This window comes from Myotis brandtii, unplaced genomic scaffold (genome assembly GCF_000412655.1).
Source record: "Myotis brandtii unplaced genomic scaffold, ASM41265v1 scaffold51, whole genome shotgun sequence".
NCBI lineage: Eukaryota > Metazoa > Chordata > Mammalia > Chiroptera > Vespertilionidae > Myotis > Myotis brandtii.
The window spans coordinates 3,463,583-3,484,017 of record NW_005369442.1 but is presented as its reverse complement, the minus strand read 5'-3'; the positions used below and the strand labels follow the sequence as shown (position 1 = coordinate 3,484,017).

Below are 20,435 nucleotides of genomic sequence, written 5' to 3'. Positions count from 1 at the left end.
TGAAGCCGGGGCAGCAGCCGGGGGCCCGGGAGTGAGCGGCGTGTGCATGTGCAAGAACCGCTACCCCGTGTGCGGCAGCGACGGCAACACCTACCCCACCGGGTGCCAGCTGCGCGCCGCCAGCCTGAGGGCCGAGAACCGCGGGGAGAAGGCCATCACCCAGGTCAGCAAGGGCACCTGCGAGCAAGGTGGGCACCAGCGCTTTTCTCTCCGACCCCGCCCCCCTGGCTCAAGCCGCCGTAGACCCGGGCTCCCCCTAGCGGGTCGGATCCTACCGGGCGACGGAGACCCGTGCGCCCCGCGCTGATTCCGCAACTCTCCTCCCGTGGGCATCCCAGGGAACAGATGCGAGGACAGGAACTGGCTGGCAGCCGCGGGGATGCGGGCAGAGATGGGAGACGCCTCCTCTTCTGTTATTTTGGAGGTTTTAGTTTTAGCGTTTGCTGCGTGCACCAAGAAAGTGAGGACTTGCAAGGCCAGTGAGTGTGTGTGTGTGTGTGTGTGTATGATTTAGCGATATTTCAGACTCCCGCATCCTATCCCAAAAACTCACGCAACTGATGCTAACAGCTGGCAAGTCGATTCGCAAAAGCAGCCCCCATTCTTTGGCGAAACAAAGTATGTCATGTTATCATCATTTTTTTCTTGGCCTGCGTATATAGATAGAGATGAAGTCCAGAAATGGGGGAAAGAAGTTTGATGACGAAATGCGAAATAAGGACTTTCAGAGAGAAGTTGTTTGTTCCACCTTTAAATGGCTAGAGTCTGTCAGAACTATGAAACTAAGATTTCATGGTTTCTTAATATTGAGAAAAATAGTTCACTTACTGGAAATTACAGATTCTTAAACAGCAATCTAGCAAATAATTTGTGGGCAAAAAAAAAAACACAGACTCTTTGAAGAACGTCTTTATGATGTAGTTTTGTTGTGAACCTTATAACCATTTTGTTTTTCTTCCTTGTTCCCTTTTTTGTGTTATGCGTCCCCAGGATGCACTGTTCAGCAGGAATGGCTTTGAGGTTATGTTTAATGGTTTATTTTATTTCAAGCAAGTCCAATCTTGCCATAAATGAAAGTGGAAAATAAGTAGAGTTCAGACTTGGGGAAACACACACACACAGATTTTAACTCTAATGCCTGAAATAACATTTTCCATAGGCAGCCGTTTCAAGGGGAGGTTAGAAATCCGACCTAGCAGTCCTTCTCCTGGGCCCAGCCAAAGTAGAAAATGGGAGCAAGGCCCTTCTCCTGAAAGGACAGAAGCAGTTGCTTCTTTAACAGCTCAGACTTTCACCAAACTTTCCAAATAATTCATTTTTAGAGCTTTTCCCAGAAGTCCGTGTGCTAATAGGTCGGATGTCACCAATTTCAGAGTTCACGATTGAAAGCCTTAAATTGTGTGACTTACTGGTACTGGTATTATTATCACCTGAAACTTAGAAAGTCACAACCCAAAGTGGTCCAACATCCTTTTCCAACAGAAACAGTTATTTGTTCCTTTGGGTCGAAGTCATATCATGAAAGAGAAATGTCCATAGCTGAAGAGTTCATTCCACATATTAAGATTTTCTTAAACACCATAAGGGGAATTTTTCCCCGATAGGAACAGAAGGTTAGATAAAGAAAGTTAGCTTGGTGATTGTTTAAGTAGTATCCATTCTAGCTCGTAGCTGAGACGGGTAGTCAGATAGAAGAGCAGGCATATCTCAGAGATAATGCACTTAGTTTCCAGTGAAATAGAGTGACTCATAATCTTTCTTTAGATGAGGGAGCCTTGCCTTTCATTTGTTTCTTTAAAACAAAACCAAAATAAAAAAGCAACACCTACAAAATGCAATAAAGAGAAGTACAATAAAATGAGGCATACCTATGGTCTTATAACCTCATTACCATGTACCCTCAGCTCCCTGCATCTTTCCAGATTGCAAACCCCATGAGGGTACAGACCTGGTTTTACTTTATGTTTGGGAAAATGTTCAGAAACATAGCATCTAAAACTGGAAACCTGGACATAAATTAGCCTTTTCTCCCCAACCTAAATTTAGAAATGGGGTCTAGTGCATGGGACCATTTATAGGAGAACTTAGAAAAGAATATAAGGCCCACCAGAGTACTTTTCCACAGCAGAGATAATGAGGCCTAAAACCAGATTTTCGAATATACTAGAGGCCCAGTGCATGAAATTCATGCATGGGTAGGGTCCCTAGGCCTGGCTGGTGATCAGGGCCAATGGGGGCCGTCTGGCTGCCAGTCAGAGCCTTCTTTTCCTGGCTGCGGGCTGCTGGCTGGGGCCTTCTTTCATTCTGTGCCGCACCCTGGTGGTCAGTGCACGTCATAGCGAGCAATTGAACTCTCGGTCTCCTGGTCGAACTCCTGAGGGGACACTGCATATTAGCCTTTTATATATATATATATACTAGAGGCCCAGTGCACAAAAATTTGTGCACTCGGGAGGGTCCCTCAGCCCGGCCTGTGCCCTCTCACAGTCTGGGACCCCTCAGGGAATGACCACCTGCTGGCTTAGGCCCGCTCCCCGGGGGATTGGGCCTAAGCTGGCAGTCAGACATCCCTCTGGCAGCCCAGGAGCCCTCAGGGGATGTCCACTTGCCAGCAGGGAGCAGGCCTAGCTGCAGTCGGAGATCCTTCGTGCTGCTGAGGAGGCAGGAGAGGCTCCCACCACCACTGCTGTACTGGCAGCCGTCAGCCTGGCTTGTGGCTGTGCAGAGCTCCTCCTGTGGGAGACACTGACCATCAGGGGGCAGCTCCTGCATTGAGCGTTTGCCCCCTAGTGGTCAGTGTGTGTCATAGTGACTCACATATTGCACCAGTGATTCCCAGTCGCTCTGCTGTTAGGGTCAATTTGCATATTACCCTTTTATTATATAGGATAGATTGTTCTGACTCCTGAATGTTTTGAAAGTTATAGAAGCAAACCTGATATAGTGCCATGTACTTCTGTGCCATTTAGTATTGGGGCTTTGCAAAGAATAAGAAATGCATTTCTAGGTTCCTCCAGCCATTTCTTCCCTCAGAAGAAACTTGAGTTATGCTTCCTTGTGTATTGAGAGGGAGGTGACATTGTAGGACTCAGTCACAATGGTGTGGTTCCATCTGTGTTCTTTGTGTTGGTCTCATATAACCCACACTTATTGAGCATCTAAAGTGTGGCAGCACTGTGCTAGGTGCTATAGAACAAGGGATACACAAAACAGAACTGGTCCTTTTTTAAAAATATATTTTTATTGATTTCAGAGAAGAAGGGAGAGGGAGAGAGAGATAGAAACATCAATGATGAGAGAGAATCATTGATCAGCTGCCTCCTGCACGTCCCCTGCTGGGGATCAAACCCAAAACCCGAGCATGTGGCCTAACCTATTCTCAAACCATGACCTCCTGGTTCATAGGTCAACACTCAACCACTGAGCAACACCGACCAGGCAAAACAGAACTGGTCTTGCTGACTAAGAAAGTATCAATACAAGTTGCAAACTCACCTCCCTGAGTGCTTTCACTGGAGCCCTGGAGACACTCCCAAATCTTCCCTTATTTTATGAGATCACCACTTACCCACCTTCTGGAGAGGATCTTTGTCTGCTTGTTTTCTGTACCTCTCTGGTAAGAAGTAAAGCCATCTTCCTGAAACTTTGTCTGAAGGGTAATGAGCTAATAATATCACATCTTAGACCTGTCATCATGAATTTACTGCCGTTATTAGATCTTATCAAGGTCCCTGAAGTCATGAGTAATTGAAAGAGAGGATTCAGTTTAATAAAAAGTTAATATAGAGAAGCTGAGATGTATAATAAAATCTCACATTGGAAGAGAAAAGAAATGGTGTTCCTTTATTCCAGCTCTTGGTTACTTCCTGTTCATGGCCCTATCAATCTGAGCTCCTGGGTAATCCCATTTCAGCCCCCCCGCCCCTTGGTCCCTTTGGATCCCATCTTCTCTTTTTTTCTCCCTCAGAATTAATTTTTACTTGTGAAATCAGAATTCATTCTTAAGCATCTGCCTTATTATACCTTTAAAACCAAGTTCAAATTACCTAGCAGGGAATATGAGGCTCTTCACAATAACTCTACCCTGTTATTTTGGCCTCTTCTCCCCAACTCCTTTATAGTCCAGCCATAAGGCTTGCTCTTTGCTGCTGTTTGCAGTCATACCCACACTCTCACCCTCACTTTGGACCCTTTGAACTCTTAGTTTTCAAGGATCAGCAGTTGTCACTTTCTCTGTGAAGCTACTTGATTCTACCACCCCCCAGGGATGTCCTTATCCTTCGTCTCTTCCAGCCATTTTTTCAAGGATTTTTATTGCACACATACTGTGTCCATGTAAACAAGAGCTATTCTAGCAGAACAGTTAAGATACTGAGCTCTAGAACCAGACTCCCTGGGTGTGAATCTTAACTCTGCCACTTCCTTAGCCTTGAGCAAGTTACTTGACCTGTCTGGGCCTGTGTTTCCTCACCTATAATGTAAGGATTATCATCATACCTGTCTCATAGAGTTTTTGTGAAGAGTCAATGTTTTGAAGATTATTCATAGAAATAACCTAATGAATATTCATTGTTGTCATCATTCAACCTTCAAGTAAACTCCATGAGGGAAGGGAATTTTTGCTCCCTGATCTATCCCCAAGGGCCTAGATCAGTGCCTGGTACTAGTAGATGCTCTAAATCTACTAGTTGAATGAATGAATGAATGTATGAATGAATGAATTTTCCAGGTACTGTTCTAATCTTAGCCTAGAATAAGATAGGAAGGATTGACCCCTCTCTGATGGCAATTACTGTAAGCTTTACACAGAAACAAGTAAACAGATAGATATTTTCACAGTCATATGTGCTGTGAAGAATGTGCAACAGGGAAATGGGATAGAGACTAGAGGTGGATGAGCAGCAGGAAGTGGGGTGGGTGGAGCCATGCAGAGGACCCATGTGAGGATTTCAGCAAAGAGAGCAGAGGTGACAACAGCTCTGCTAGTTAGTATAGCGCCCCCCACAGCCTCCGAAGCACTCCCTGAATGTCTGTCTTCTGCACAGGACTGGGAGCCTCCTAACAGAGAAGCTCCAGCTTGTAATTCTTTATAAACACAGCGGCTGGCTAATAGTTGGACACTCCGTAAATATTTGTTGATTAAACAAGGGAATCTCTTAAGAAAGTGCCTTCCCCTTTGGAAATGCAGGCAATGGACTCCCCTGCCTGTCTGCTCTCTCTTCTCCTGTATCTTCTGCCTTTATGAAGTCCAGGCCAGGGAATACATTTGACACTGACTCATCTTCCCCTCCTCTGCTACCCTGAACTCTTAGATTGTCACCCCCCACCCAGATCTCCACATTTCCCCATCCCCTTGCTGGTTAGAATTAGGTCAAATGGAAAAAGCTTCAGTGAAGATTTTTCTTTTCAGAAACTCATTTTGATGGATTTTAAACATTCATTCTTTGCAAATCTCATTGTATGCTCATTTTTATATTAATAACATATTATTTGAGTACCTGTTTTCTATTACTATATTTCCCGTAAATTTTTGAATTTGTGATATTGTGATGTATAATAAGAAATGTATATATTAGATCTTCATCCCATGTAGCTACTCAAACCTTCGGAATTTTCCAAGTGCTGAGAGTAACAAGGTGTCTTTTTCTTAAATTAAGGAGGTGACTTTCAGAAAGCCCCTAAGTCATCTAAGGATAGGGATTGATTGCCCGTGGAGCCAACCATGTGATTAGTGGGTTGGAACTTTCAATCCCACCCCTCCAATATCCTAGGAGGAAGAGGAGCTGGAGATTGAGTTCAGTCACCAATGATTGAATGACTGGGTGATTTAATCAATCATGCCTATGTAATGAAGCCTGCATTAAAACCCAAAAGGGCCCAGCAGGCATGGCTCAGTGGCTGAGCATCAACCTATGAACCAGGAGGTCACAGTTCAATTCCCCAGTCAGGGCATATGGCTGGGTTGTGGGCTCCATCCCCAGTGTGGGGCGTGCAGGAGGCAGCTGATCAATGACTCTCTCTCATCATTGATGTTTCTATCTCTCCCTCTCCCTTCCTCTCTGAAATCAATAAAAATATATATTTTTAAAAAACAACACAAAAGGATAGGTTTGGAGAGCTTCTGGGTTGGTGAACATACGGAGGTGCTAGGAGAGTGAACATAGAAGCTCCGTGTCCTTTCTTCAGACCTTTCCCTCTGCATCTCTTCCACCTGGCTGTTCCTGAGTTATATCCTTGTATAATAAACTGGTAACCTAGTAAGTCCGTAAAATGTTTCTGAGTTCTGTGAGCCACTCTAACAAATTAATGGGACCCTGGGAGGGGGTTGTTGGAACCTCCAATCTGTAGCCAGTCAGTCAGAAGCACAGGTGACAACATGGACTTGTGATTGACATAAGAAGTGTGTGTTTGGGGGGGGGGGGATGGGGATGAGGGTTGGAAAGGGAAGTCTTGTTGGACTGAGCCCTTAACTGGTGTGATCTGAAGCTATCCCAAGGTAGACAGTGTCAGAATTGTAGGACACCCAGCTGGTGTTGGAGAATTGCTTGGGGATGTGAAAGAAAATACATATGCAACTGGTATCAGAATGGTAGAACGTCATTGAAAGTTGATACAGAAGAAAAAGATAGTAAATAAATAAATAAACTGCAAAAAAAGAAAAAAAAAGAAAGTTGATACAGAGTGTTCCAATTGTAAATGAAATTGTAATGGTCTGGCTTACCTTGTGGCAAAGGGTTGGGGAGCGGGGCAATGCAAGTCAGTGCAATACTTTGTAAAACTACCACTGTCATACCACAAAGACAGACAGAGAGCCCCCTGGAGGGGGATCCTTAACCCGGGTTTATGAAGAGCCAGGAAAGACTTCCTAGAAGAGTGATGTCCTGGTTGAGACAGGGGTGAGAAGGAATTGGCTGGAGAAGAGCTAGCATGACGCTTGGAGTGAGCTAGAAGGAAGAGAGAGGAGCATTACAAGCAGAAGGAAGAGAGTAGGAAGCATAGTACGTGGTTCCATGGGGCTGCCCCACAGAGAGGGAGGGCCACAGGGGCAGCCGGACACTTAACAGGGCTTGGTGACCAAGGCCCTTGTGGCCCATGGGAGTATAGACACTGTCACAAGAGCAGTGGGCCGTTGAGTGATGTAATTGGATTTGTGCTTTTAAAAATCTCTGTGGCCGCCCTTAAGAGGATGGATTGGAAGGGGCAAGACTGTCATCAGGGACTCCCATTAGGAAACTGTTACAATAATCCCGGCAAGAGAAGCCTAACTCCTCTTGCTACACAGGACCTGTAGTTCTCTTTCAGATCTCAGAAGCATTGTTGAACCCCAGGTCCTAACCTGCCATGGCAAGCTGTTTATTACTTGAAAAGTCTGAAGTGTACTCTTTCCTGACTAAATGACTCCTCACAAAGTGCCCTGGCATCCCTTTCTCATTAGCCAGCCCAGCTCCCAACTTACAGCCACTTGCTCCTTTCGTTTCAAGAGGCTTTCCCCCTATAAGCCCCGTTCCTCCCTCTCTCTGCTTTCAGATCAGAAATAGGAAAAGCCACATCCGAAAGTCTACCCTAGCCCCATAGAAATGCTTTAAAGTTTTTTTTTCTAGCCTCAGTTACCCTTCTTGAACACAGAAACTTCTAGAACGCTAAGTGAATCACCGGTTCTTTCTTACCACTAATCCCTGCATTTTAGGAAAGATTTGAAAACCTGAAGCAGCTTTAGAAAAGAAAATAGGCAGCCTTGTTCTCCAATCCTTCTTACCAGAACTGATACCTTTAACAGCTGTGTAAACTTCCAAACCTTTTTCTATTCACATCTAAACATACTTCTGTGTGTATATGTAACATATATAGCAAAGGTATAAGCATAACATATTTATATATGGCCTCACATTTATTCATAATCAATTTAGATATTTTACTGTACATCCTATGCATGTATTTTTATGTATCTATAATAGTTTACTAGCAGCAGAACTGATGGAATAAAGGTTATTCAAATTTTAAATGTTACAGGCAAGTTGCCTTCCTAAAAGGTTAATACTCCCTCCAACTGTATATGTGAATATCCTTTTTCCCACACCCTTGCCAACATGGGTATTATCAATCTCTTTAATTCTTGCCAAGCTGAAGAGCAGTATCTCCCTGTTTAGTTTGCAATTTCCTGCTCTCTAGTGAGATTAAACATCTTGTATTTCTTCTGTGAATTGCCTATGTATGCCTTGCCATTTCTTTCTGTGCATGCATTATCTGTATTTTTCATATTTATTTTGAATTATTAGGGATATTAACATTTTTGTTAAATATTCGTTATATTTTCTCTGGAAAAGAAAATAGGCAGGCTTGAAGAAGGGTCTTAAAGGACTTGGGATTCTTTTCAAGGAAAAGAATCCAAAGAACAAGTTAATGTTTCGTCATGGTTTGGGAATTGGTTATTAAATGGAAGGTGCTTGACCTACTTTCCTACAATTCTTCAGGAGACGGAATCAAAAGGCCTGGAATTAAATAGCCACTCTCAACCAAAGGTCATTGGTGCCAATTCAACGCCAATAGGAATCCCCAATTTGGAGTGTGCTGACAAAGGAAACGTTACTCAGGGCAAGCAGCTCAACTGTGAGACAGCACAGCTGTGGAATAGTTCGATAGTGTTACAGCTCAATTATGAAGCAGCAAGGCGGTAAAGAGGCCCTGGGGTGAGGTGGCCCTGGAGCGAGGTGGCCCTGGAGCGAGGTGGCCCTGGAGCGAGGTGGCCCTGGAGTGAGACCCCTCTTCAGCTAGGAAGCTCTACCTCACTCTGCTCCTTTGCTATGGCAAGATGTCTTTGGTGTTTCAATTCCAGCTGGAGAAATGCAATCTTCAGTCTTGGATGGAAAGGAAAGGTGCACTGGGGAAACTTGCTTATATAGACTACCCCTGGCTCCTGATTGGTCCATCCTCATGCAAATAAGGACTCCAAACCCTCAAAGTTTGGTTAGTCCAAAAGGCACTGTCCTGATTGGTCAGAATGGAGCTGCCCTGATTGGTTGGTGAAGATGCTAATGGCGATATACCTTTGAAGCTCCAATTGGATGGGGAAAGTCTCGGTCCTATTGGTTGAAATAGGATCCCAGGAACTCCATGAGAGCTGGCTCAGGTGGCAGGATTACAGTGCAGGCAGGCAGTTCAGTGCAGAGGCAGGTAGCTGAGTGAAGGCTTCTCCTGAAGTGCAGTTTTTGTGAAAGGCCCCTGTGCAGAAACAGCTGCTGGGTGGTCTTTTAAATTTGAGCCCTGTTAAACCACTGAGAGCCCTTCTTATTAGGTATTTTCTTTCCCACGTTCCACACCACAAAGCACAGTTAGATTACACACTAGGGAGAACTTGTAGGTAAAAACTGTTGAATACCGTTACATGCTCATATGGGAGTCAGGGGAATTCTGTTCCGAAGACGCTCTGTTGGAGAGCTGAGAGGTAACCTAAGTGAGGAGGGGAAGCTGGGAGAGGTTGTTAGAACTTTTAAGATCTTTTACACTCTAGATATTAGATGGAATGCTTAAGCTGAGCAGGTGTTTATTATCATCCTTAAATATAATTTGCATCCTGTCCTTAGAGCCTGCCCTCTGGTTTACTGCAGACTTGCCTTCTAGAACAAACTGCCTTATAAGTCTCTTTTGAATAGTTTAGTGACAGAACTTCCTTGGGTAGAGTCCAAGGCCAGCCGGCCTTCCCTCGTCCGAAATTCCTCCCCCACAGTGTATAAGATTATAATGCTTCCTTTAACCTCAAAACACCCTGCAAATGATCTGACCTCATCTGTGCAGTGTTAATTGTAAGACAAATAGCATCTTATTCTTAGCAACTGTTAAAAAGGGAACCCTGAATTTGTGTAAAAAAAAAAGACGTTTAGGCCAGAAAATGTACGTGTATAACCTTTTTGTAATTTAGATCCAGGAGTGGCACCTTTAGAGCGTAGAGGTGGAAAAAGACTTAGAAGTATCTCAATTAATAAGCGCTTATTTTAGGCAATTTTCAAGATTTCCCAGTGAAGCCTTATTATGAGGGGGTAGGAAGGTGATAAGGACTAGAAATGTCACAGGAAAGCTCTCCCAAGCCTGGTTTATGTGGTTTTCCAAGTTGATCAAGACCATCACCCCCAGAGGACCCCACTCCCACGAAACCTCGAAGATAAAGTGAGAAGGTCAGGTGAAGAAAGCCATGCTTGATAATGTGGAGGGGGGGAATGTTTATTTTTTACCTAAAATTGATGTGTTAAATAGTTGAATTAATGGCAAATGATATGGTGGAGTTAGTTAAAAAGAGCTGGAGCTAGCAATAAACACGCCCCCTGAATGCCGCTACCACGCAGTGGGTTACCAGAGAGAGGTGCTGTCCATGAAACCCACTGGGCCCAAAAGCAGGCCGGGCTGCAAAGAAGTTTTGTGTCTGAAAAGTAAGAAAGGTTCAGACCAGGTAAGCCAGATCTAGTAACCTCATTTTGACAAAGCCCCATTCATTTGGCTTGAAGTTTCTTACTTACAGGAGTGTTGACAAGGCTATGGACAAGCAGACATGTTCCAAGTAGAGTTTCCCACTATGAAAAAGCAACACCCTCAAATCTTAAGGATAATACATATTATAAGTGAAGGCAGTTTAGTCTGCTTCACAAGATTATTGCAAAGGTCACATTATTAAACAGATGTGAAAACACGGTGTAAACAGATATCAACAGTTGCTAAGAATAAGATGTTATTTGTCTTACAATTAAAATAAATGTAAAGAACCTTATTGACTGGACTGGAAACTACTTTGGGGCAAGAATTCCAGGTAGTACCTTGTAGATGGTGATCATGATCACGGGGGTTTGTAGTACTTTACAGTTTGCTGGGGGCTTCTATGGACGCCTTGTTTGTTACACTTTAGGGAAGTAAGGGGGATTACTGTCCCAGCTTCCAAATCAGAAAACCGAAGGCCATCCATCACACAGCCAGATAAATAGCAGTGCAGGTACGTAAATGTAGGCATTGAGCTACAGCCTTGCTATTCAAAGTATGGCAGGTAGACCAGCAGCACGGGCTCTCTGCGCTATCTTTCTCTTCTGTAACCCTAAAACTGTTCCAAAATAAACAGTTTAGCCATAGCCAGTTTGGCTCCGTGGATAGAGCATCAAGCCTGTGGACTGACGGGTCCCGGTTACGATTCCGGTCAAGGGCATGTACATGGGTTGCCGGCTGGATCCCTGGCCCTTGTCGGGAGTGCATGAGGGAGGCAACCAATCAATGTGTCTCTCTCACATCGATGTTTCTCTCTCTGTCTCTCCCCCTCCCTTCCACTCCCTCTAAAAATCAATGGAAAAATATCCTCCAGTGAGGATTAACAAAATAAACAGTTTAAAACAAAAGTGATTCACAAGAGTCAAACTCTTGGGTGTGAAAAGTTTTAGAAAGACCTTAATGAGTTTATCCTGCTTATATTTTCTTTTTGATGGATTGACAAGGGGGATGTATGGTACATTCCTGATTAAATAGCTCTAAAAGAGCTCTTTCAATTAACACAAAGTAGAAATTCTATATGATAACCAAGTTTATGTCATAGCTTAATTGGCTTTTGTGATAATGTGGTACACTTTATAATACATGTCATATTCCATTCTGGGAAAGATGGTATTTCTTAAATGAATGAATGAATGTCTCTGAGGGGCCCTTTGGGCAGATCCCTGACCCAGTGTGGCATCCGTCCCTCCAGGGCCAGATGGGAAATCTGAGAGCCAGTCTCCTCATCCACAACCAACAGGCCCTTGAAGGGCCAGTGTGTTGGGGGCAGCAGGGATGGATATTCTCCCAGGCAGGACTTCTTGGGGCATAACATTTATGTGTGGTGTTTGATCATTTGCCAGGCCTTTCAGGTAACCCCGAGTAAGGTGAAGGAGGAGAAAAATCATTGAGATAACTATCAACATGCTCAAGTGTTCATTTTCACCAGAGATTTTAGCCCTGTGTGCTGACTGAGCCTGTCCTAAGCACCACTCTACCATCAATTTTCCCAGCCGGGATAATATTTACTCCACAACTAAGCTGAGGTTCACTATAGGGCCACTCTCTGGAGGGAATTTGCATTTTTAGGGACTGAAGCACATGTTTTGTCAGGTGACAACTTCCAGGAGAAGGAAAATCCATGTAGGGATTTGAGAACTCAAGTATAACCCATTTTGACTTTCTGAGGGTAGGTGGAGGGAAGAGAGCACTTTCATATTCTCAGGCAGAAATGCAGTTGCCTCCAATCATCCTGTTCTTTCTTGTTGTTCTTCTTGAAGAACCAGCTTTTGGGGGAAGCTGTCTCTTTTCCTGAGTGAGAAAGGCTCAAAGACGTTCATTTACATGGCGGCAGATTAATGGGCCAGCGGTCAAGTGGTTGAATTGGGGACGCTTTAGATCTAACATCTGTTCTGCTCTCCTCTGGCCTGACCCCAAGCAAGGGAGAAAATTTTATCAAGAAATAGATCTCCTGGAACATTGAGAAGGTTTTGAAAGAGACCACACAGAAACGAGGCTTTAGGAATTTGTCAGGGTAGCCCGAGCCTGCAGGATGCAAAGCCTGCTCCTCCGTGGGAGTTTTCAGAACTCTCTGCTCAGAGAACAGAAATCCAAAAGTGAATTTCCATAGCAGCTGCAGCAATTACTCTGCAACCCTGCCCCACCCCCCAACCTCAGGAAGCCATAGAGTGCGTGATAGAAAATGAAATGCTTTAAAAAAAGAAAGAAAATGAAATGCTTAGGCAACAGTGCCGCTCTGAGTTAGAGAAGGCTGGTGGGGGGGGATCCATGCAGTGAGGCTTCGTATTAGAGATGCTCAGCCCAGCTGGAGAGGGCAGGCGGGGACAGAGATCAAGATGCTACTGAGTTTTGACGGCCAGGGCTGCAGAGCCAGAGGCCCCTCTCTGCTCAGGTGTGTCGCAGATCAGAACTGTAGGGCAGGAGGGAGAAGCTATCAGCAGGCTCTTTCAGTACCACAGAGCCTTTGGTTCACTAGCACAGAACTGTCAGGGCAGGAGCAGGCTGTTCAGGACCCAGTTGTGATGTGGACGTGTTACCGGCTCTCTACCTCATTTCTGCCTCATCTGAGGCCTCTTGCTTTTCACCCGCTCTGCCTGGCCTATCATTACCTGCTGCCCCCTTTTCCTAACTAAGCACAAATGTGGTTTTCTTTTCCACCCCAACCCTTTCTTAGTTACAAGGCTTGGCCAGCAACTTCATAAATGGTGAGCTCTACCCGACCTGCTCCTCCAACACCATCCCCAGACTCATGAGCCACCTCTGGCATTGCCCCCATACTTGGCATGCCACCCCTGAGAGGCAGCCAGCTCAGTCCATATCATTCAGACAATGGTTGTCCCTTCTGTTTGGTGTGTGTGTGTGTGTGTATGTGTGTGTGTGTGTGAATCCTCACCCAAGAATATTTTTCCATTGATTTTTAGAGAGAGTGGAAGGTTGAGGGAGAGAAACATTGATGTGAGAGAGATGCATATTTTGGTTGCCTCCTGCATACGCCCCAACTGGGACTGGGGATCAAATCTGCAACCCAGGTACATGCCCTTGACAGGAAATCGAACTGTAGAACCTTCTGTGCATGGCCAACACTCTAACCACGGAGAAACTCTGGCCAGGGCTGTCCCTTCTTTTCTTGATGCTACTTTGGGATGAAGTTTTTACAGATGTCTTAGGATCCTAATCCTAATCATATTTCTACATCTATCAGTATTATTGGTATTACTAAAAGTTTGAGTACTACAATACTTTAAGAAAAGTATTCATCTAAAGCCACAACAATAGCCCTAACCAGTCTGGCTGAGTGAATAGAACATTGGCCTGCAGACTGAAAGGTCCCAGGTTCGATTCTGGTCAAGGGCATGTACCTTGGTTGTGGGCACATCCCCAGTAGGGGGCGTGCAGGAGGCAGCTGATCAATGTTTCTCTCTCATTGATGTTTCTAACTCTCTATCCCTCTCCCTTCCTCTCTGTAAAAAATCAATAAAATACATTAAAAAAAATAAAGCCACAACAATATAATCTTTCATTTATGTTACTAGAATGTAAGTTCCACGCGCCCAGTGTTTTATCTGTTTTGTTCACTGTTGACCCCCGTGTCTAAACAGTCCTTGGGATGTAGTAGGTACTCAGTACATACTTGTTGAGTAAGTGACTGAATAATTAAGAGTGGATTACAATGTACCCTGTTGGAAAGAGGAACCTGGTGGAAGCCCTCCTCTCTCTCTCTGTCACTCACTCTGGGATCTCTGATAAGGAAAGGTGGCTCTGTCCAGCTTATAGGTCCCCCATCCTAGAGGAGAATTTCTTGTTACTTTGCATCTTCTCACATGGACCCTTATACTTACTTTCTACTATCACAAAAACTCTGAGACTGAGAACAAATGTTCGATTCAAAGTTACCACCTCCCCCTAATCATTCCCCAGGCAATGAGAATGGTATCCTACCACTGGCTGTGTGACCTTGAGAAATTTACTTAATTTCTCCGGGCTTCAGTTTTCACATCACTACAGTGAGTTAATGTGTTTTAAATGCTTAGCACAGTGTTTGATCCACAATTGGTATTTAATAAAGGTTACCGCAAGCCTACTTTCCCCTTTAGTTGAACAGCAATAGAGGAAGGCACAAATACAATCCATTCTCATTATGCAAGGTAGTTATGCTCTATAAAGTCTTGCAAACACTGAATTAGATAATACAAGGCAATTAGCGAATACAGAGGAGAACCAAAGCCAATAGCCTCTAACTCATGCCCAAATAAAGATGATCTAACACACATATTTTCTCTAGGACACATTATAGCCTTTTTTCCCTTAAGAATCCTAGACAGCACTTCCCCACTACACTTGGGGATCATTTTAAACAGCAAGATCGCCAACAGAAAGCACATAAATGCAAAAAAAAAAGTGGTATTAAGTAGACTGTGAAAGGGATGCTTGTTTACAGTAGGAAGCTGAAATAAGAAGGCAGAGTATTGTCTTCCCCCCCAGCTGGGACCTGAGATTTTTTGCCATTTTGTGCATGTCTAAGAATGGTTTTACTTGGGGGGTTACAAGCAAATTTTAGCAAGTAGGTGGATTTGCAAATATGGAATCGGTGAATAATGAAGAGTGATTATGTTGGAAATAGTCAGATCAGTGACAAGTATTAGGGAACTACCAGGATTCCTGAGAACGGAGGGCATGTATGAGTTATGCTTCCTTTGAACATCCCAAAGCATTTAGGATAGTTCTGGGCACAGAATGGGTGCTTAGTAGATAATGTTTGGATTCGTGATCCAATTCAATAAACATATGTACTACCTGTGTTGACTGTCTCCATGAGGAGCCTCTGTTTTTGCCCTGTACCCACCTGCTAGCAGGGCTCCCAGTCCACAAGCATCAGTGAGAAGTATAGATTTTTCTAATTTTTCATAGGAGCAGCAGGAAGGTCCCTCCCACTTCTCTCTCCAGTCTCCCCACCAGCTAGAGTCTCCTGCATGGCCCTTCCCTCACACCAAGCCCGCCTGCCTTTCACTTTGCCCGCAACCAGGCCTCTCATCTCTCTCCAGGTTTACGCTCAGCCATTAGGCTCTGTCCAGGCTCCTCCAAGTCTACCCATCACGTAGCTCAGGAAACAAAGGTTAGCTGGATTCTCATTGTCATTAGAAGTGGAAAATTATAATGATTCCCTGTCACTCATGTCAAATGCTCGCTTCTTGTAAATGCTATGTTAGGTGCCATAAGGAAATCTGCAGTGATGAGACACATAATGCCCCCTCTCTATGTAGTCTGTAAACCTGTGATCCATCTGGTGGTTTCTGGGGTGTGTGAAGGAAAAAGAGGCAATTAGATTAAAATAAAAGAGCCCCATGTAAGTCAAGTCAATAAAAATGCATTTAAGCCCGGCTGAGGTGGTTCAGTGGTTGAGCATCGATGCATGCACCAGAAGGTCACTGCTTCGATTCCTGGTGAGGCCACATGCCCGGGTTACAGGCTCCATCCCTAGTCAGGGGCATGCAGGAGGCAGCTGATCAATGTTTCTCTCTCATCGATGTTTCTATCTCTCTATCCCTCTCTCTAAAATCAATAAAAACATATTTTAAAAATTCATACAAGCAAAGAGTGCACACACATATGTACACTCCTCAACTATTTTTAATCATTGGAAGCATATATTTCCTGTGCATTTTCTACTGGGAGGGAAAAATGAACAATGGTACATTTACATTTGTGGCCTATAAATACATTATAATTTAATTATAGACTGTATGAACTTATAAATAATGTAACTATGGCTATATGTGTAGTACATAAATGAATTGGTTATTACTTTGCCCAAAGTGACAGACTGGAGTAGAGATGAGTGAATTTTGTTTTTGTTTGCTCAGAATTGAGCTAAGGATAGACTATGGATCAAAAAAAAATCTTAAAGATTGTGTTTAAATAATTCAGTAAAAACTAAGGGAAAAATATGCAGCAAATTCACTTTGCTCTTCCTAGTTCCCAGAAAATGCGTAAAAGCAAAATTTTTAATGGCATAATGACCTGTTGAGACCATGAGGATTCTATTTTGCAATTAGTGATCCATTGTCAGATATTTTGCTGTTTGGACAAACCACAATGGGTTTTTAATTCTAGACTTACATATTCTTGTTAATTAATTTCAGCTGCTGTGCAGTTTTTGTGTATTGTGGGAATACAAACTAATTCAACTTCCTTTTCAATAAAGACCTTTTTGTTATTGGAGAAAAACATAAGCATTGAAATTTGTGGAACTCATTGAAATCAAAGACAACCATTAATATTTTCGTTGTACCCCCTCCATATTTTACTGTATTTTAATCTAGTTTTTTTAGGCACATATAATTGATATTGCTATTTATATCTTTTTAGACATCTTGTTTTTAATTTATAAATATTTTCTATGTGTTTAAAATATTTTATAAATAATATTTATAATGCTACATATTCACTTGAATGGGTGATTTACTCCAGTTTTTCTCTGTCACAAATAACCTTTGAATTCATATCTTTGGGCATTAAGGTCTTATTTCTTCTGTATTATTTCTTTAGAATGGGTCCCAAATTGGAATTACAGATTCAAAGCTATGAACATTTATTTTTAAGTTTATATATGTAGCCATTGGTGATTCCAGTTTAAAAATTAGCCTCTTCTAAATAATTTAGACACATTTTCTCCAAAACATAAAAAGCCAAAGCAAAGCATTCCAACATGCAGTCAAAATTACTTTTTAATTATCTTCAGACTTGGATTATACTTGCAACTGTCCCTCCCCAAAGGCGTAGAGACCATTGAGAGTAGTATTTTCACCCCAGTACCAATTTATGAAATTTTTAATGACTGGCCAAAAACACAAGAGCCCTGCCAATCGTCTAGTCTGCATCCAAGATTGCCAGCCATCGGGAGTGGTCCAGTTCATCCACAACTCTTCCAGCAAGAACAAAAGGGCTGTATGTTTGCTATCATGCTTTTCTTTTGTTAAAGTCCATTTGGCCAACAAAATATTTCAAAAAGAATAGGGAAATGGAGAATATGCCTTTATACACCATTGCATTGGGGCTGATAAAAAAAAACATGTGCATCCCTGCTAGAGTAGCTTGAAAACGTCCGTTGTAATGGCAGCCACCTACAGGAGATGTGAACAGTCAAAAATTTGTGAAATTTGGAGGTTTTGTCTTTAGCATTTTTTCACAGAAGAAAATGATGACCTTTCCAACTCGATTTGACTGCAGTCAAATACACAACTGATGCTCAGCATCTCCGTGCATATCGCTGAGGCCGTGGCTCCACCACTTGTTTCATCCCAGTGTGTGAGATGCACCGTTACTCTCCAGGCCTCAGGGAGCGCCTCTGGCCTGCTCCACTTATTACACCTGGAGGAGAATCTGCTCACAACATTTTCCTGCACGTGTCCTTGGGTCCTTAAAGAGGTGGGCAAAGCCTTGTTTCTGTTTTCCTCGGATCTTTCATCTCCAGCATATTCAGCAACAATAGTTCTTTGTTAGGCAGTTATTCCCAGGAACAAAGTAACTAGACAATGCTGAGGATCTATACTAATAAAAGGGTAATACGTTAATTAGACCAGATGTCTTCTGGATGTCCTTCCTGGCAAAGCCGGGCCTGGGCGAAGTGTCCTGGGTGCCTGCGGCCAGCCCGGGCACCTGAGGCTGCAGCCAGCCCAGAAGAAGCCGCCCCTGGTCCTGGGTGCGGGGGCCAAGGCAGAGGTGGTTAGGGGCGATCAGGCCAGCAGGGGAGCAGTTAGGGGCGATCAGGCAGCAGGCAGGCGAGCAGTTAGGAGCCAGTGGTCCCGGATTGTGAGAGGGATGTCCGACTGCCAGTTTAGGCCCAATCCCTGCCCTAAACCGTCAGTCAGACATCCCCCGAGGGGTCCCGTATTGGAGAGGGTGCAGGCTGGGCTGAGGGACCCCCATCCCCATGCACGAATTTCGTGTACCAGGCCTCTAGTATATTTATAAAGCAAAGAAGCCACAGGTGATTTTTCTGGCTGAATTTTTCCCATATCTGACCAGAAGATAGGAATACAACCATGCCTTAAATTAACATAGCACCGTATGGTTTATAAAAATCTTCACAGACTTTCATACGTAGATCACCTTTTTAATCCTCACAAGAATGCTGTGTTGTAAGTGTTATCCCCGCATTATATAATCAGCAACCAAGATTCAGTGCATTTGAGTGCCCTAATTCATGGGAACCAAGGGAAGCTGGAGCAGGGATTTGGGATGAACTGCCGTGTACATAGGCGCGCACATGTGTGTGCTTACAGTTAAAGCCACAGGAAGCTAAAATTGAATTTTAGAGCCAGTTAAACATGAGATGCCTCATTCCAATTTAGTCAGTGGATTTTGTCTTCATTCCTAAATCTGTGTCTCCTTCATTAAATTTCCTCTATTGTTAATATACTACATTTTCACCATCTCCACTTACTCTGATTGTAATGAATGTATGTGTAGGCACATGCTTGTGCTTGTTTTGTTAAACAGTATAGGTGTGTTTGAAGAAAAATATCCAGAGAATCTAAAGATGTTGCTTTAGTAAATTAACATGGCTTAAATTCCAGGTTTGGGCAATGGCAGTTGTCTAATATAGCATGATAAAATCATTCTCCAAGTGCCCATGATTAACTTGCTTAATTATAGATTAAGTCCAACTCCCAAAGTACACACACAGCCCAGACCTGTTAACTTTACTCAATAAAATAACCAAGGTGACATAAATTTCCTGAGTCAAATGCAAAATAAGTTAGAAAAAGTAAATCAGATAAATTGCTGCTTTTTGTATATTTTTTCTCAAAATAAAACATAACTGAAGAGTATAAAAAGACCTTTATGAAAAACAAATTAAAATTGTAATCAATTTGAGTAAAATTGAGTTTGGGGGAGACTTAATTTTTTCCTGTGTGTGTCTCATCTCTGTGGAATGAGCATGTGACCCACTGAAAAGTCCTTGAAACCAACAGGGTGTATGATAAGGACTAGAAAGCCTAACTGTGGACACTGCCAACGAAAGCAGGAAATGGCGAGTTTCTCATGGAAGCGTGACATTCGTCTCAGACTCGGGAAATTTTTAGACAAAGAGGTGAAGAAACATTTCTCAGCAATATTCTGCATTAGTCATGTAATCGAGTTTGTAGGTAATTTGTATTATATTTTGGTTTGTAAATTTTTTTCGGTGCGTCTATACCTGATATCAGCGTGTAAGGGGATGGTTGAAATTGGGAGAAGGGGAAAAAAAGAATGATTACCCAAAAAAGGTAATTTGTATTATATTTTGGTTTGTAAATTTTTTTAGGTGCGTCTGTACCTGATATCAGCGTGTAAGGGGATGGTTGAATTTGGGGGAAGGGGAAAAAAGAATGATTACCCAAAAGGCAACAGCTCTTCTATCAGTAAGGAATGTGTTCAGCTGCAAGTACTAGGAAACCTGGCTACAGTGGTTCACCCAGAAAGAGGTAAAAGGGGCTGACAGTGCCTATAACTTATGCACATCCTTCCGTATACCTTAAACCATTCCTAGATTATTTATAGTACCTAATACAGTATAAATGCTATGTCAATAGTTGTTACACTTTATTGTTTGGGGAGTAATGACAAGGGAAAAAAGGGTATGTACATGTTCTGTACAGAAGCAACCAATCTAAGCCCAACTACAGGATACACATCAGCAGCAACGTTAACATTTTTATAAACAATACTTGCAATCACGATTGGTTGAATCTACAGATGCGGAATCCACAGATATGGAGGGCCAACTGTATTTGCAGAACAAGAAGTCCAGGTGTCGACTGCTGCTGGTGTGGGTTTAACCACTCAACAGTGCTGTTGAGAACCCAAATTTAATGATCAAAAGAAGGGAGCTGCCCCTCCCATTATTGAGCCCTAATTCTTTTTCCTTTTTT

At 43.1% G+C, this 20,435-nt stretch overlaps 1 protein-coding gene and 1 long non-coding RNA gene across 2 annotated transcripts in view; both read left to right on the top strand.

The window, feature by feature from the left end:
- The first annotated feature begins 6 nt into the window (after nucleotides 1-6).
- IGFBP7 (insulin-like growth factor binding protein 7) overlaps nucleotides 7-20,435 on the top strand; it is a 64,588-nt gene continuing 44,159 nt past the window's right edge. The window contains exon 1 of the mRNA XM_014548474.1: nucleotides 7-188. Coding sequence (XP_014403960.1) covers nucleotides 47-188 — 142 coding nt within the window. The 5' untranslated portion in view covers nucleotides 7-46. The remainder of the gene's footprint in view (nucleotides 189-20,435) is intronic.
- Nucleotides 3,291-6,645, top strand: LOC106727969. Its single transcript, XR_001364199.1, has 2 exons — nucleotides 3,291-3,616; nucleotides 6,104-6,645. It is a non-coding gene; the product is annotated as an uncharacterized LOC106727969 (long non-coding RNA).